Source organism: Varanus komodoensis, unplaced genomic scaffold, assembly GCF_004798865.1.
Source record: "Varanus komodoensis strain SLA01 unplaced genomic scaffold, ASM479886v1 scaffold1, whole genome shotgun sequence".
Lineage (NCBI taxonomy): Eukaryota > Metazoa > Chordata > Lepidosauria > Squamata > Varanidae > Varanus > Varanus komodoensis.
This window is the reverse complement of record NW_025335268.1, coordinates 97,545,511-97,564,017: the sequence shown is the minus strand read 5'-3', so window position 1 is coordinate 97,564,017 and position 18,507 is coordinate 97,545,511. Positions and strand designations below refer to the sequence as shown.

The 18,507-nt window shown below is 38.0% G+C and overlaps 1 protein-coding gene across 5 annotated transcripts in view; it reads right to left on the bottom strand.

Moving 5' to 3' along the window:
- WBP1L (WW domain binding protein 1 like) overlaps positions 1–18,507 on the bottom strand; it is a 72,991-nt gene that overhangs the window by 8,684 nt on the left and 45,800 nt on the right. For 2 of the 5 annotated variants that reach the window (XM_044437706.1, XM_044437699.1), the window contains exons 2-3: positions 14,893–14,922; positions 6,920–7,022 (exon numbers count right to left, since the gene is read on the bottom strand). In XM_044437706.1, the coding sequence (XP_044293641.1) occupies positions 6,920–7,022; positions 14,893–14,922 (133 nt within the window). Of the gene's footprint in view, positions 1–6,919; positions 7,023–14,892; positions 14,923–16,411; positions 16,743–18,507 lie in introns of those variants that run through there. The other 3 variants (XM_044437716.1, XM_044437725.1, XM_044437710.1) reach the window with 3 other exon arrangements.

The following is an 18,507-nucleotide window of genomic DNA, read 5'->3' as shown; positions in this document are numbered from 1 at the left end:
GCTGTACTGCCTTTCAACCCAATGAGATGTATTCTCATGTGGTTGTACACTGGCTGCATTAGCATCTAACACTGAGCCATGGTTTGAGTACAAGCCATAGCAATTGTACTCAATTGTACTTGGAATCGTATGCTTCCCTCTCCTATCTACTCGTATGGTAAGGCCACAAGGAAAAGACTGGAAAGCTGATGCTTGCAATTTAAATAAATTGCTGTTTAGCATTACATCGAAACCCTAAAGTGTGGTTAGTCTTCATTATGGTTAACATACCAGCTTCATAAACTACAGTTTGGAATTGGTTTAAGAAATCATAGTTAAGATAAACCAGTTTGTCTGGGTTTGGATTCAGAAGTCACTCTAATAAACATGTTCAGGTCTCCAAGCCTTGATGAATTTCATCCCAGTCATAAAGGAGCTAGAGGAAGAACTCTCAGAACCACTAGCTATTATCTTTGATGCATCTTAGAAAGCAGAAGTGCCGGACAACTGGAGAAGGGCTAACTTTGTCCCTAGCTTCAAAAAGAGGAAAAAAAATGAACCTGGGAACTACAAACCAGTTAGTCTGACATCATCCCTGGAAAAATTGTGGAGAAGATTATTAAAAAATCAGCCTGCAGGCATCCCGAAGAAAATGCATTGATTAATAGTAGCCAACATGGATTTATCAAAAATTAATCCTGATAGACAATTTAACCTCATTTTTTGACTGAGTAACCTCCCAAATGGACAGAGGGAACATTGTGGACATAATCTACCTAGTGGCAAAGCTTTAGGCACAGTTCTCCATAACATTCTAATAAGAAATAGCAGAAACTGGACTAGATAGAAAAACTATAAGGTGGATCCAAAATTGGCTGCTAAATTGGACACAAAGAGAGCTCATCAATGGTACCTTCTAAGACTGGAGGAAGGTAACTAGTGGGGTGCCACAGGGTTCAGTCCTGGGTCCATTGCTCTTCAACATCTTTATTAATGTTTTAGATGAGAAAGTACAAGGAAAGATAATCACATATGCAGATGATACAAAACTGGGTGGAACAGCAAACACCCTAGAAAGCAGAATGAAAATCCAGGGTGATCTTGATAAACTTGGACGCTGGGCTGAAAGCAACAGCATGAGATTCACTAAGGACAAATGCCAAGTCCTCCACCTAGGAATTGGGGAATACATGGCTCAACTGCAATGAAAAAGATCTTGGAGTAAATATGAGTCAACAATACAATGCAGCCACCAAAACAGCAAATGCTATTTTGAGATGCATTAATAGAAGTAATACTTCCAAATCATGAGAAGTGGTAGTTTCCCTATACTTCTCACCAGTCAGATCCCCTCTGGAACACTGTGTCCAGTTCTGGGCACCAAGATTTAAGAAAAATGCAGAAAAATTAGAAAGGGTCCAGAGGAGGACAATAAAAATGATCCAGCGTTTGGAAACACTGCCCTATTAGGAGAAACTGAGAGAACTGGGCATATTCAGCCTTCAGAAGAGAAGACTGAGGGGGGATATGATATCCCTCTGTAAGTACCTCAAAGGCTGTCTCTGAGAAGGACGTCAAGATCTCTTCTCACTGATACCAGAGCAAGACACGGAATAATCAATTCAAGTAGCGACAACCCGGGTTCAGGTTAGATATCAGGAAAAGCTTCCTCACTGTCAGAACAATAGAACAGTGGAACCTGTTGCCTAGAGAGGTCATGGGCTCTCCCACCCTAGAGACATTCAGAAAGAAACTGGACAGCCATCTGAGTGGGATGGTATAAATTGGTGTCCTGCAACAGCATGGGATTGGATCCAATAGCCTTCATGGCCCCTTCCAACTCTACTATTCTTTGATTCTATAATCTAAACTAGAAGTGAAAACTTTTTCCTCCTCACAGTGCTGCAGAAGAGTAGTGGGAGCAAACTATTTGGTTTAGGGCTATGTATTAACAAGCCAAGTGCTTTATTAATTGGAAAGGATTATTTTTATGAAGCCACCATCTGGGTCTTTCAGATGTCGCAGACACTCCAAAAACAGGCACAAACTTTGAGAAGGATTTAAGGCCAAACACATTCCTATCTGCTTCCTCACTCAATTTTTTAGATTCACTTTGCTCATCTGGGCCTAAGGTCTTTTCCAAGGAAGCAGAAAACTAATCTGGGCAGATTCTGGAATGCAACTTTAATCCCTGTGGAGAGACCTGTTACATACATTAACTAAGTAAATATTGTCTGAAGGTCAGAGCATGAGAAAAATGAAATACAAAACAAATATTAAAACTTGCTAATTTTTTTTCTGCTTAGTTTAGATAGGATTGCCAAACATGACTAGAATAAGTGTAGCACCATATTTGCAAGGGTGATCTAGAAACTGTTCCCTGCTACTTCTCCAGAAGCAGATGGTAACCTGTAAGCAAACCAAGAAAAGTTCAGGTTGTTTGTATTCTTTTACAGAAGAAGCAACCTAAACGGTGGCAAAACTTTTTTTTAATCAAGTCAGATATTCAAATCATGAACATTATTGGACATGATTTGAAGATCTGACTTCATCATTATTCATTCATATGCAATCACAATGAAACATAGAAAAGAAAACAAATAATTCTACCCTTAGAAGATTCTCAAAAGAAAGGGGCATTTTGGTAGAATAATGCCCTACTTTCACACTAGTACTTTCACACTAGTACTTTCATAGTCAAGAAAGTACTATGAACTGCATCCAATGCCTTCCTCCTCTTCTACTGAAGTAATAACTTTATTAATATATGGGAAATCACAAAGGTGGATAATCCAGTAGTTGAGGCAGGGGTGGGGGATCCATGACCCTTCAGATGTTGCTGAATTACAGTTTCCATCAGTTCCAGCCAGCATAGCCAGTGGTCAGGGATGATAGCTGTTTTAGCCCAACACTTCTCGGGTCACAGTTTTCTTCTCTCCTTAGGGAAGAACTGTTGAATATTCCTGGAACTTTTAAAATTGATTAATGAATGCCAGATTGGGCACAAGAACTTTTGCTAAACCAGACTAGCAAAAGGATGTTAAATCAGAAGCAAGTTCCTATTTGGATTACTTTTCCTGAATTACACTGAACAAGATAGTTTTACCAGATGTGTATTTTCTGGAACTGGAAACAAGGAACAAAGGTCACATGGAATTTATCTCAAACATGAACAAACAAATAGATTTATTTCTTTCTAAGCTTTTCCATGTCAGGCTAAACCATTAAACTTACAGTACTAAATGAAAAGCCCATCCTATGCCAAAGCACCAAGGTCAGAAAAAGGAACGGCAAGAAAACTACAAAGACTGATTGATTTAAAAAGTTCTTAATACAGAGAATTGTACAGTGGCCCTTGCATAGGTAAAGCAAACTTTTAATATCTGAAAAAGTGTCACCCAGTGGAGCTATTTCATTATAGCAATTCACTTTTTTCTATCCCAAGACAGATATTTATCATAAATAGGCTTTTAGTTAAGTAACATTTTAACAAAATCTTTAATATTTAGCTTCTTTGGGGGACTGCCATTTCAAATACAGAGCTAAGGTTTGGAACAGCAGAGCCTCTCTATCTTGTTTCTGTGGATTAGTTTTAACTTACCTCAGACATGGACCTGGGCCTTCTTTCACTTTTATCCAAAAGTACACTGCCAAATACACTACTCAGAATAGATTCTGCAAACCTCAACATGAAGAACTCAACAAGTACTCCTTGGGTAGTATCCTAAATAACTAGTTTTATTGTACTTGTTGGAGCTAGCGCTGGTGCAAACAGGAACAAGCTAGTGCTTCCTACAGCCACCTTAGAAATTAGTGGAAACACTTGTTTCTGTTCATTTTTTATTATTTAAGGAACCACTAGCTTTTCAGTGAACTAGTGACAGGACCTGCCAGACTGTAGGCAATGTGGAATAGTGCCTTTTCTTTTATAGCTCTTCATCCTCTATTTAGCTCGTATTTCTCACTCTCTGCCTGTGATCATCCATCCCACTATCACAAAAAATTCTGTTCTCTCAAACAAATTATTTTTTCGTGCTGAGTAATAGCCCACCCAAAGTTTGAGTTTTACTACTGACAGATGTTGGCAACAAAATAAAGAGGTTGTTGTTATTAACCATAAAGTAGGCACAAATTTTACTCTTGTCTGACTTCAAATACAACCCATCTGCTTGATATATAGTTTTTTATTCTTCACACCAGTGCATAACGTATCAACTTTGATTTAGTTTCCTCTATCTGCTTAATTCTCTGAAAAAGGGACAATAAAAATTCTGCTTACAGGAACCACTCCCATCAGCTCATGAACTTATTTTCAGGAGGCATGTCTGACCAAAACAGATTCTCTTTTTGTTCCAACCATGACCCTTCCTAGAAGCCAGTGTGATTTTTTTTTAAGTACATTTAACAGCAAGCCCTATGAAGAGGCATGAGACTTTCCACTCAAGCCATAGAGATGCTGGGGTCCTAAATAAGAATGGTAACTCTCTAAAATCTACTTTGATGTACAGAGCAAAGGGTTAAGTAGCAAATACTATGCATACATTTTCAAGACAACAAAGCACACAGGCATTCACTTTCTTAAACTGATTAAATTCTATGTAATATGGTAAACCACACTATTACCACAGAGTAGCTGCTTTTCTATATTATCTATAAAAAACTTGCCTTGATAGCTATTAAAATCACCATTTCACCATTTTCTCTGCAGAATTCAACTGAATTACACTATTTGCCTGAGACTGCAGTTCTTTCGAAATCCACCAATGTACATGTGAGATTTGAAACACCGCAAAATGCAGTGACACCATCACTCTAATCTGCTTCTGAACCAGTAAGCTGCCTAACACAATATGAGAATGCACTCTGGAGTTCTTGATGATGGTGCAGGCGACATTGGGCTGTTTTTGAACTTTGAAAATGGTATCTCCTCCCACCTCTTCTTTATTGTCCGCAAAGAAGGGATGAATAGTAAGGCCAGAGGGCTGGGGTCAGAGAAGGTGAATAGACTGGGCAACCACTGCCTCTGACCATCTGTGTAAAGTGCCCTACATTCAAAATTATTTGCCAACAATGGATTTAAGCAGACCAGGTAAGGAAGGCAGTAGAGTGTTGTGGATGCCAGCATTTCAGAGGGCAAATGGAAAGCACTGTATTAATGAATGCACCCCCGTGGAAAAGGCTTCTGCATGTACTTAATTAGCACATCAGGAAAGGCACTACACGAATATTGCTCTCTTGCCCAAGCTGCTTTCCCTATTTCCATAATGTCTTTCCCCATGAGTATAAGGGCAACCTTCTAGTGGCCCTTGGTTGCCTGGCAGGTGACAGAGGCTCAAGCATGCCCCTCGCCTAACCCTGGCAACTGAGAATGGATTAGGCGTTGTATCAGATCAGATATGCTATTTCAGAAATTCATGGATCCCAACAACCACCACCACATGCAAAAAAATAAATAAAAAATCATAGTTGTAAAAAACTGTCCCAGTGATTAGGTAAGGAGTATGCACTATGTAGTAATGCCAGAAGTCCTAGCCTATGGGCACCTCTGACAGACAAAGTGTTCACTTTCATTTTGGGATGAAGAATTGAGTTTCCTCATATTAAACAGGAATGGTACCAAAATCTACCTTTTCTGCCCACAGCACAATTCAATAGAGAAGTATAAATTATTGCTCTTATCTGTTATGAATGTGCACATGCACACACAAGTACAAGTACACACACATATCCATCAACAAGAGGAGGGTTACATGCACACACCCCTTTACAAATTAAAAACAACACTTCATACATCAGAGAAAGGGATTCTCGATCACAAACACTTATGCCACCAGTTTAAGGTATGACTAGACTTGTTTTTGCTGCAACAAATTACACTGCTCCTGCTTTGAGAATATGTGCTAACTGGCTCTCAAAGCAATGTGCAGTGAACATCTATATTGCTTATTCTGATTAAAGACTTTGCATATGATTCGAAAACAAGGCAAGCACCACATCTATTTTTTTATTTTGTTAAAAAAAAGTATGTTGCATGGAAAGCTACACTATTGCTACAAAGAAGCTGTTCCTTCTGCTTCTGAATAATGGCAAACCAACATCACATAATTTAATCTAGGAGTTACCAAGGCATCAGTGACAGACACTAGGTTTTAAGCTTGTGGGAGAGAAAACAGTTAGTGCCCATGTATAGTTGGAAAGGGAGATTCTTGCCATATCCACCATCTGAGTTTAAAAAAGGAAATGCCCATGCTCAAGGCAAGTCATGAACTGGTTCTTTTCAGGAAAGTATACCACATTCAAAACAGGTTGTCCACCTACTTTGAACATGACAGGCTCACCAACCAGGAACATCTCTGTCTTGAGTTACAAGTCTGGACTGAGCTGCAATATTGGCCCTGACCCATCAGTGACTCCAAACACCTGTTGAAGGACTCTGCTGCCTCACCAAGATTCAAAAAGGAAGAGATATTAGATGACACAAACAGCCCCCAAACACTGCATAGTCTCTTAAGCAGTATTGAGTAGTTATTCAACAACACAGACAAATGAACAGAAACCTGAGCCACCCGACAGGATGATTCCCTTGGAGTCAGACATTAAGACCACCTTCTGGAAACTACCTGACAGGGAAGAGTGGAACCACAACCAAGCAGAGCCAAACACTCTTAAACCTGACAGGGGGTACAAGAAGGCAGAGAGCTTGTGGTACTGAAAATGCCTAAGGAAACCAGGAGAACTAAAAGTGACACAAGTTTCCTCCGTCCTATACACAGGCCAGAAGACTGAAGTGTAGATAACCATTTTTGTCCAAGTTTTATTCTGGTGCTGAATAGCAACCATCCCTTGTTCCAACACATTGCCTATACATTATAACAAAACAAGCTCTAAACTGAAATGGGTCTGATTCAGACTATGAAAAGCATCTTAACAACAGACTTACACCAAAGCTCATAATAGTAATTGCAGCACTGAGACTGTCGGCAGCAATGGCCCGTTTCGCAGATGTAACTCTGATTGTTGATTCCTATGCATGTTTCTTTGTCCTAGAAAATAAGAGAAAAATAGGTTAGGGACAGTGCATTTTAAACTATGAGAAAGATCCCTGTATTCTAAATAAATGTAAAACCCCATTTAGCTTGTGATGTATGTATTAACTGTGAATGTAAAACCTTGTTCAAGATCACATATATCTTAGCATCGACCTGTGAAGCATTCAAAGTTTCTAACTCTAGCCCAAGCTTTTAAATAGAATGAACACTAGTATTAACCTAGATTTTCCTGATTCCATCAACTGGAATAAAAGTACCAAGTGATACTCAGTATTTCAATTGTGCAGCAATATTAAATCTATCCATCTCCCTTGAATCATTCAGTTCCTCTGCACCCCTGTGGCTCCCTTTCAGACTGGTTCTATGCATGCAGTAGAAAGAGGTGGGCATGAGGTAGTAGAATGGATCAAAACTGTTCAATCTGCAAATGGAATCAAAATTCTTGAACTTTCCTTTGCATAAACACAAAAAAACTCTCTGCAGGTCAGGTCAGTGAACTGGGGGATGGGCTAGAATATTCCACCCTTTTATGCTAGCCCCCCCCCCCACCACGGAGTTTTAACAACAGAGTAAAGGGAGAAAAGTGCAGGTGAGGGGAAAGGAGTGTATCATAGTTACAGTACAGCATGAAGATAAGTAAATGAATATTTAAAAACAGTATCCCCCATCTTCAGATTGAAATGATTCTGTCCATTCTACCACTTTTGGACTTCATCACCTTGCTGATGCATATGTAGATTAGGCAGATATGTAAATTTACAAGTCATCTGTCCTACTCCTGCTTAACCTCTTTCCCAATTTCAGGCCTTTTATGTGGTACATTTTCCCCCTGATTCTCAATAAAGGCATTTCCCACTTGCTGTTCTGCCTTTAACCCTGCACTTCAACCTCACCATCTTGACAAGAAGAAGGGTGTAGGATTACATTTATGGCCTTGGCAAACTGCTAATATTTTTTTAAATGGCAATCAGATCTTACAATGTAATTTTATTTTGTTCCTCTAAAATCCCTTTGTAACAAGTTTTTAACATTAAAATGAAGTATGCACTATTTCTGTATTACAAAAAAAGTTTCTGTATTTAGTATAATATATATTCGCAATTATTTATCTGTAGTTTTCTCTAATGCATGGGGATCCTGTACTAGATGTTTCTGTTTTGGCATTTTAACACTGAGAATGTTGCAGTCCATGGTGTGTACTCAAATACATCACTCTTATTTCATTTTTGGTAGCTTTTTAGCTGTACAGCTCTATATTTGGCTTTTACAGAATCAAATTAAAACTGAGAGATCTAAACTCACCAAGCCCAAAGTAACATTTGACATATACTCCTACTCTGAGATAATTCTTACCTAATTAACAGTACATGTTTAAATAAAATAAGCTTTCCAGTAATATGTTTTCCTGGAATACTCCAGCAATCTAGGACAAAAGCCAAGTGAACCATACTTTATCATCATGTAATCCTCTCTGAAGGCTAGCTCTTTAGATAGCCAAGACACAGAATATAGTTATCACCCAATGATCATGACCTGACTGTTCAGGGTGTAATGGAGGGCAGAGGAACCATGGGTGCTCTAGGAATTTCCAAAGCCTTATTTTCTATCAACCTATTCCAACTTGGTGCCCACCAGGTATGTTAAGTCTGCAATTCCTTTCATTCCTAATCAGTATGGCCATTGTTTGGGGAACGCAGTTTTACATCCGTGGCAGCAGAGTCACTGTGGACTGTAGCACTAAGATTAGACAGCTGTTTGATCAAGTCTGGAAAAATTTATCTCTGGAATTATCCCCCTTACAAGATGTTCCACCAGAAAAGCTATATAGGGTTCAGAGCCTACTTATTTATTGTGGTACTACTATTCTTTCTGGTCCAAACAACTCATTTGTTTGCATGAATCAGGTGAGTGGCTGTAGAGTTGCAAAATTATACATCTCAACTTTCAGAGTGAGCACCAGTGAAGTAATGGATATTGCACCAAGCTTTAAAAACCTCAAGACATTCGTTTCAACTTCTGAAGTCAGGTGTAAAGTGGCATTTCATATGATAACTACCAATGACTGTTGTATAATATTTAACATTTATATAGTACCAGAGTGTTGAAAATGTCAGTGTGGAATAGAGAGTAAAAAAGTGTCATATATGGACAGTGGGAAAGCCAGTCTGAACATCTTGCTCAGCCATGATGAATTTTAGTCAAACATCATTCTTAGTCTAACAATCTCAGTCTTATACAATTGTTGCAAGGTTAGAAAGATAATGATTGAGTGGTGGACACCATATGTCAGCCAGGGTCCTTGAACAAAGGGCAAGATAAAAAAGAAATAAAATATCTATAAATTGCCAACATAGATTATCCTCATAAATCTTGAATGTTTCAGTACAGTAACTGAAAATGAAGGCCAAGTAGTGGTGGTTTGCGAAAGGGTCACCAAGATTTGAACTAGGGCTTGTTGGGTTATACCAAACTAAGAAGGAAAAAAAAGTATTGCTTGCATTTTCCCAATTTCAAAATCACAAGTTTAGGTATCATTTACAGTGCCTAAGATGAAAGACAGGACAAATTAAATGTGGCATAACAGGCATCATAGTGAATTTTTAAAAGATTATTTGAAATACTTATCTCAAAAATGCAAACACACACAATATACATGTACACAAAAGGCCATTTCACAGTTTCCTCTAAAAACACCTGATATTAGATTATGCAAGTAAAGCTACATAATCTGTTATTCATAAAGGAAACTTATTCTATTATTGGATCCACAGACACAGACATCAGCACCAACATTCTCACCATTACCATCACTGCAGTAGTAGTTAGCACCCTTCATAAAAACCCCCACCAGACATCTAGTTTCATTTTCAAAGTGCCCACATCAAAGTGCTAAAACAGTTTCTAAAAGAGGAAACATCTCCTGCATCATCTTACACAGCAAAGGGACACTCCTTCATTACATCCATAACAAGCTGAAATCACATGGGCCTTAGCTAGCATTTGAATACATATTCAAATTACCTCTTCTCTGAAAATCACAATATTGTACAAACCAGGAGAGACAGATTGGCAAAAAATTTAATTTTTCCTTAGTGGAACTATTGTTTTCCAAGCATCCCAGATGCCAACTGGAAAGGCAGTCAAAATAAGTGCTGAAATATACCCACCACTAATATTTCAACTCAAATTAAACTATATTGAAGCTCTCTGTGGCCCATAAGAAGCTATTTGTAACTGCAATCCCTTTTACGTACACTTAAAAGATCTGGACAATGAACAAGGCAGTCACATTTATTACCGTCCAGACAAACCCCGTACATCTGCCAACAGTATATGACAAAGCACTTTTCAAAACTAGCTAAAGTAAAGGGATATTGATAGTGGGGGGGATACTGATATAAGTGCCAACAAGGAATAACAACATAGTAAGGCTCCCCTCATTTTCCAAAACAGAGCTCCTTGAAACCCTGAAGGTTTCATATATCATGCAAAAGAAACAACAACAACAACAAGCTGGAAGCAATAATAAGATACCATTTTATTTCAGATGTCAACAGCAGTGCCTTTTCTGCATGAGTAGCATCCTCTCACAGATCTCTAGGGTAGATTTGCTTGCTTAGCCAATTTCTCTTCATATTTATGGCTTTGACTTGTACCTATGTCTTCTTTGCATTACTTGTTTCTTTGTACTATGCATTGTTGCAGTGCTCTCTTAATAGACATCTTTAGTTCAAAGAAGAGATGAAAAATATTTTAAAGCAGCTTGAAAGCCCATAACAACTACAGAGAAAAACCCATGACCCATATGCTCCCTGTGCTTAAGGATCTACTTGTCCACTGACTAGCTGACATCATTTGTGGGCTGCTGCCCAGAGATTACAGATTATGCTGTCCCACAAAGTTAACTAATGTTCAGGCTTCAGTAAATCCACTCAACTTAGCAAATGTGGCATCACCTACTCATAATAAGTGCTCAGACTTCCTCTCAACTTTGAAGCTGGAGAGGTGGGCAGAGATAATCTAAGCAGAGGTGCTACAATACGGAATAAATTTGCTTGGTTCATCTTATCCTTTAGACAAGGACCTGGTGTGTAAAGCTTTTCCAATAATGCACCGTGCCATGCTTTTTGATACCAGAATTCCATGAAGAAAGTATCAGAGATTTTCCACTGCTTTGGGAGCAGGGGGAGATTGTTTCCAGATGTACCACTACCAGGAGGAAAATGAGCTGTTTCTTATATAAATCCTTGTTTGCACAATAGGAAAGTTTAGCTCTGGAAACTAGATTTTCCATACTGTTTTTGATAGGATACATATTTTTGATGTTTCTGCATTTTAAATTTTTCCATACATCAAAATTCTTAGCCATGTTTTAAGTTCTATCAACATATTTGCAAAGACTCTCCGAACATGAAGGATATTCCAAAATGGAATTGCAGCACTCTTTCAAGCTGTATGAAGACTTGTTTTTCAAATCATCTGCTATTTTAAGGCAGGAGAAAGAAATAAGAATGTTTGATCTGTTTAGCCATCAACTAAACATTATTATTTGACTAAGGAGTTTAAGACATGCTTAGTGAATGGGCAATATTCATAAAACATATTTCTTTTTAAAGGATGTGGTAACTGGTTTTGTTCAAGTTAGAACAAATTCTAGTTCATCATATTCAAATATAATGGGAAATTGTGTTTTGTTCAAAACTGCAAACAGATACATTAAACTTCCTTTCTCAAATAGAAAAGAAGAGAGAGCTCAAGACTTTGGAATGCTAAAGCATGGTTTAAAACCATCTGCAAAAGCAGAACTGGCAACTTTATTTAAATAGTCTGTTTAATGGCACACTGAACATTCTGGTTAGAAACTGTTTGGGGTAACATAAGGCATCTGATCCCACCTTATTCTTGTGGCTCATTAATTGACCTTACATCAGAATTTTCCAGTTTGAACACAACCGGAAACTTTGGCTTAATACAAGCCAGAAAGTGGAGTGCAAGAAGAAGAAGCATTGCCCAGTCCTGATGCTTGTTTCCAGGTTCATAAATCAGCTTACTTATTTGGATTCATGCAGTGAAGGTTCTTCTCCCAACCATGCAGAGTTAGGAAGTCTCAAGAAGTCGTAATTTAATCATCACTGGCCTGATTTTGAAAACTAGTTTTAGAAATCTTTTCCAAATACAAACAACACAAAACTTTTAACATGGTATTCTGCTCATGTCGCCATCAACAATAGCTTCAGAAATGCAACTTCAGCAATAGAAGAATGAGTCAAATAATGCCTTCCTGATCAGTTGTGATTCTTTTCTAAAACTGGAAAAAGTATATATCTCTTTTTCCTGAGCTTCAGGCTAAGAAATTCCCCAACAAAATCAAGTTAGATGGGAAACACAAGTTTTATAAGTAGCATCGTCCATTTCAATAGCAAATGCTGGCTAATAGTTTATATAATATGAAGCAAAGTGTCATTATAGTATAAACCTTGGCCTATTCATTCCTCAAATGAAGTTGACCAAATGCTAATACTTAGGAAGTTGAGTACAATGACTTCAGTATACTTATAAAACACAGTTACTAATATGGGGCTGCACATTGAAAAAAGGATTGTTTATACACCTTGCCTCCAAAGCAATATTAACTGTTCCCCAACGTTAAGGAATTAAAGAGAAATCAAACTGAAGCCTTAAGAGCAATCAAGTATCTAAGATTGGGGCAAGCAACTTGTGGCTCTTCAGATGCTATTGGAGTGCACCTGCCATTAAGCTTCACTACTGGCTGCACTGGTTAGGACTGATGGGAACTATCTGGTCAGTGGTTTCATACATTCTTGATTATGTAAAAATGCAATTCCTTACGTGTTGAAACGGAGAAAAATTCTACAATTTCTAGCATGATCCAGCCAGCTAGGCTTACTGGAGAGATACTGGAAATTGTTCAGAGAGAAAAAGATTCTGCTTCAATTTTGTTAACTGAAGCTTTAAAAATTTTATTTTTCTGGCATTTAGTCAACCTCATTATACCTTAACTATAGGTATTCAGAGACATCACCAGAATTCATAATTCTCTTTAGCTTCTTTCAATCAATCATCAATCAGTCACACTATCTGTGTACATTGGAGACACAATACTCAATTTATCTTCAACATGCTGCAGCAAACAACTAAGGAAAAGAAGGTTTATTTTGTATATAAATTAATATGCCAACAAAATCAATCCCAATAGTTCTGACAGATAGCACTGCATCTAACCAGTTTTCACCAATACAGATTTCACTGCTCAAGTTTCCTGTACTTTGAACAAAAACATGGATTTTCCAAGCCACAAGATCTGCCCAAACATTGCTTTCATTCTGAAAATTAAACATGTCTAATTTAAATTTAGTTTTCAAATTCCAATTTGGTATCAATCTGAAGCACGTCTACCAATGTAAACCACTCATTTTAATCAATGTTATATTCTGTTGCAGATATTTTAAAAGACAGGATGTGACTATTTATTTTATTAGATTTTTCCCCCTACATCATTAGCCAGAAGACTCCCTGAGTGGGAGCCTTCATGTCACTATCCACATATATTGACTATTCACATACTCATATACTGGATGGGCCAAACGTAGGTATATATTACTGATCTGATCATGGAGGATGAATTGAAATCCTTGAATTAGTCCACTCCATTTCACAAGCGTTTATCAACATTGGTGCTAACTGGAATTTGTGTCACAGTGTCGGGGACAGGTTCCAGGAATGTTGCAATGTTGATGGAGGACATTTCAAGCATTTAAGGCAATAAACATGATTGTATACCTACTTTGGCCCACCTTGTACGTAAAATATAACTTAAGTCCTGGATAGAGCAATCAAATTTCCTCAGGTGGCAATTTAGAATAAGTCAAGCCCACAGAAAGCTCCATGGGCCTAAGAATACTTCCAGCAATACTGGTGGTAAGATCCAAAATGTGGTGCTCTGCATGTGTATTAGGGAAGCTTTGGATCCAAGGCCCTGAGGACTGATTCCTCAACTATGCACCACCCTGAAACTGGTAAAGCTATTCTCCTTCTCCCACACCCCATGATTTAAAAGCCTACATTGGATAATTTAAGACAAAATCCAGATATCAACCTCCTCTCGATCTCCACTCTTAGGTTTGCTCTGTAAGGTATTATGTGTTCTGCTTTTTAAAGCTATGTGGTTCATTATGAAATACAATTTGTCTTAGACAAATGTCAAGGAAAAATATTAGAAGACAACATTAGTGCAGGTGTTTTGAGTTAAATCAATAACCAAACCTGCATCTAAGAAACAACTTTGGGACATTAGTTTATAATGTTTGTTTACTTCCTATTGTTTATAATCAATAAACAATTGATCCAGGATATTTACAGAAAGACTAACATAAGAAATCAACAAATTTCATACTGAAAAGTTCTGACACATTCAGTTATACAGCATGGAGTGCTTATCACATTTACTCAGCATAGAGCTGTTCATACTAGATGGAAATTGCTATCAGTTCAAATGGATAGTTATGAATAACACCTTATGGTGCTTGGCTGTCAAGAAAGTACAAACTATGTAACTGAGTGTAACACTTCTATTTTGGAAAACCTTCAGGGGGGAAAAAGTAGAAGCAAAATAGACCATTAAAATAAGCACAAGGTAATACAACTGAAGGCAATGGGACCTAAAGCCTTGAAGAAGAACAGGAGTCAGGGCCTCTACCTGAGCAGTTTAGGTAGCCTGACCAACCAGAGGACCACCTGGCTGCTTTATTTTCTAATTCGGGATCTATGTTAGGCAATGGCTATTTTAAAAGCTAGCCTATATTTGATGTATAGGTATTTCTGCTGGGAGAAATAGTAAACCTACCTGGGTTCTGGAAAAGAAGCTGACTGGGCTCTGTGAACAACAGACAGGAGTAAACATTAGGCAAGAAAGAGTTCTGAACAACAGACTGAGGCAAACATTAGAAGTTAGGGCCAAGTGGAAAACACAAATGAAACAAAGATAAGTATGCAAACTGGTTACACGTACCAGATTATCACCTTTAAAACTTATATTGTCAGCAAACAAGAGCTGCACAACAGAAAGCACAACTGTGGTACAAAAGTTGCCCAAATTTCCTTTCAGGAGATATACATGGAATTAAAAGATTTCTACAGTCACGTAGGCGTCTGTTGCTGATGTAATTCAAACGTCAAATGCTTCAGCAAAATTTCAGCATTCCTCAGGAGAATTACAAACTCTCAGGAAACTTAATATGACTTAATAACTTAATATACTTAAACTCAAACTGTTCTGATATTATTGATGTGTTTATATTGTCAGTATATATTTTTCTTCTTTCGGACTAAACAACAATCCACATTGTGATTCTACTTTTATTCGAAACAATACAGATAATGTGAATTCACTCTGCCTGCTTCAATAAGCACTGCAGTCAACTTCAAGGGGTCACTGTCCTAGAGATAATTCTTGCTTCAACTCTAAATAACTTTACATAAAAAATCAGATCTGGATTTAAAAAAAAAAAAAACCAGGTAACTACAAATTAAAGGCAGTTGCTTTACGTTTTGCAGTGTTTTATTAGAAGTAAAATTAACAGCAGTAAATAACCAAAAATGCTTTAGAAATTTAATACATACCAAAACACCCTCAACCCTCATTTGCTATTTTCTGCCTAACAAATATAACTTTGGTGAGACATGCAAGTTGTATCATGCAAGGCGATACATCCCAGAACAAGTGCTGAAAGAGGGTCACTTGGAAACTGCTAGGAGTTTAAAAAGATTTCAGACTTGATACAAATTAGCAGTATCTTCTGCCATAAAATAGCTAGGTCAGTTCTGTTGCTATCTTTTCTCATTCTATTCTATATTAGCAATTATAAAATCTCCAGAACTTTTTAAATCTCCAGGGTAGCAATTCATATTTGGAAACATCTGGGTTTTTACAAGTATAAACATTCTTAATTCTGACAGTTTCCAATTTGAACTCCATACTGGTAGTTGTTTGCTTACTCTAAAACAGAAGTTAGTCAACAAAAATAAATTTAAAAAATCAAAACCAGAAACAAACCTTTAGAAGAAAACAGTTCTGCAACTCTAAATGTGAATTTTCTTATTAGAAAAGCAAAAGCCACAGAATGCAGAATGAAAAAATCTCACATCTTCTTGTTCCTAAAAAATAACTCGCCCCACTTATCTACATGTCCAGTAAAAGTCAGTTCTTCTTCCTCTAGAATACACACAATCGAGAAGGCAGGCAAGATCTGAATGGCTATTTAAGTGGCTGACTTTCACAAAGGAAGCAAAGTAGTTGTTTTTTTAAGTCAACAGAACCTCATATTCTCCACCCTAACAAGTAAAACAAACCAAAAACAAGTTACCTGCCGCAGGCCCAAAAGGAAAGGCATTCTGCATTCTCATAATCCACATTCACTAAGAGTTTAAACAAAGGAATTTCTAAAATCCCACAGCAATCACTTCCTCATCTCATATGGACAGGCGGCACCCACAATCAAATTTAAACCAGGACTTCCTTGGCTGGAAATGTTAAGTAAACAGGGTCCCAGGATACAGCATGCACTCAGTCAGTCAGTCTCTCTCTCCCTCCCCCTGCCCCTTCTTTCCCCTCCCCGTGACCAATCTCAGAAGCAACACAGCTTCCATACCGTTTACAAGGGGGAAGTGACATCAGTAGCAGCACTGCAAGGGGAGGGGGGGACCTTCAGACAGCTGCTGATTAACAACTCCAAGAGGCCTACTGCACAGAAGAAAATGCACGGTAGTTTGCAAACAAAGCACTTAAATCAGAACAGTGGAATTATGCATCTGAAAACTACCGTGGTTGGTAACAGACTTCTCAAAAGAACAAAAACAAAAAACTGACTTATACCCCACCTTTCCACCAAAAATAGCACTCAGCAGCAGCTAATAATTACAAACTACAGGTTAAAACAAGATCTTGATTAAAGTATAACATAAAATTAAAAACACAATGTAACAAATAAAGCACACCCCATCAGTTAAAACAACCTTCAGCAACAGTCTGCCCAACTAAAACTCTCTGCCTGCCAGCAGATGCCTAACAGAGAGTGGCCAACCCAGCAGGAAGATCAAGAGACTGCCACCAAGAGATCCCATTTTTAAGTCCCCACCAAATGTGCCCCTGATGCTGGCAATGCTGAGAAGGCTCTCCTCTGGAGAGTTTAAAACTGAGCCATGCTCATATGAAAGAAGATGGTCTTTCAAGTAACCTGGTCATAAATAGCACTCCGAGCTTAGCCTGGAAATAGTAGCCAGTGAAGCTACTATACCAAGGGAGTCACACACTCCCCATATTCCACCCTGCTTAGTGTCTGACTACTGCATCCTAGAGAGCTGATGTTCCTGAAGGCAGCCCCCACACAGAGCAAATTACTGTAGCTGAAATGGGATGTAACTAAGGTATACATAACCATGGCAAGATCTGACATCTCTAGAAACAGACATAGTTGGTGCACCAATACTCTTTCAAAAGTCTTAAATGAGCTAATGAAAGCATATGGTAATTAAACCATTTGAAGTGTCAGCTGTTTATTAAGGAGTAGTGTTCATTCATTAGGAATACAATTTTTTAAATATTCTTTGATTTTATTATTCTATTGTTTTTATGAATTGCTGCAAACTGCCCAGAGCACTTTGGCTATGGGGCAGCAGGAATAAAAAAGGTGATGACTGATGATGCAAATGGAACTAGCATGTGATTAGCCTGCACAAGTCTGGTTAACAGCTACTATGACTTGTCAGCTCCACTGGTGATTATGTAAACTGGATGACTGCCATAGTGGGCAACTGCTGTGGCTTTTTGCTATGTCTGGGTTGTTGGCATGATTAACAAAGCCCCCAAAATCCACGGGCCATTTTAGGGTTGCAGGTAGTTTGCTAACCATATCCAATAATCTACCCTCACAAGAGCCACGAGATATAAAGAGCCAAGCTACAGTTGCAGGTTGAATATGCAAAATTCACCCAACCCACACTGCAATCTACCATGCCTTAAATAAGCCATAATGGACTGCAAGCCAGGTAATTCTCTTTACAAGCTGTACCATAACCCACCCATTCAGATACTTCCACTGAGACTCTGCTCACTTTTATAGACTATTCCCTCAGAATGTTCATCCAATAATAAATTAGTGAGCATTTGTCTAGCTTGCCTATAGATTTTATTCCTTTCTGAAAAGTAATTCACAGTGCACAATTAAGGTAACTTCCCCAAAAGGGCACTGCTAAGTACTCAGAAGTTTTAAAGCACAGGCCCCAGAACACAAATTTGCCTATGCTAATTTATATCTATGTGTAAACATTTAGAATTATCAAAATTTACTTACATTGCACAGAAGTCAAAGTCTGGCAATTAATTCCCCGTTTAAATCACTTTAAATAAAAGAAATTCTTCAAGTAACTTGCATCCCATCCCTGATCTTCCCAAATCAACAGT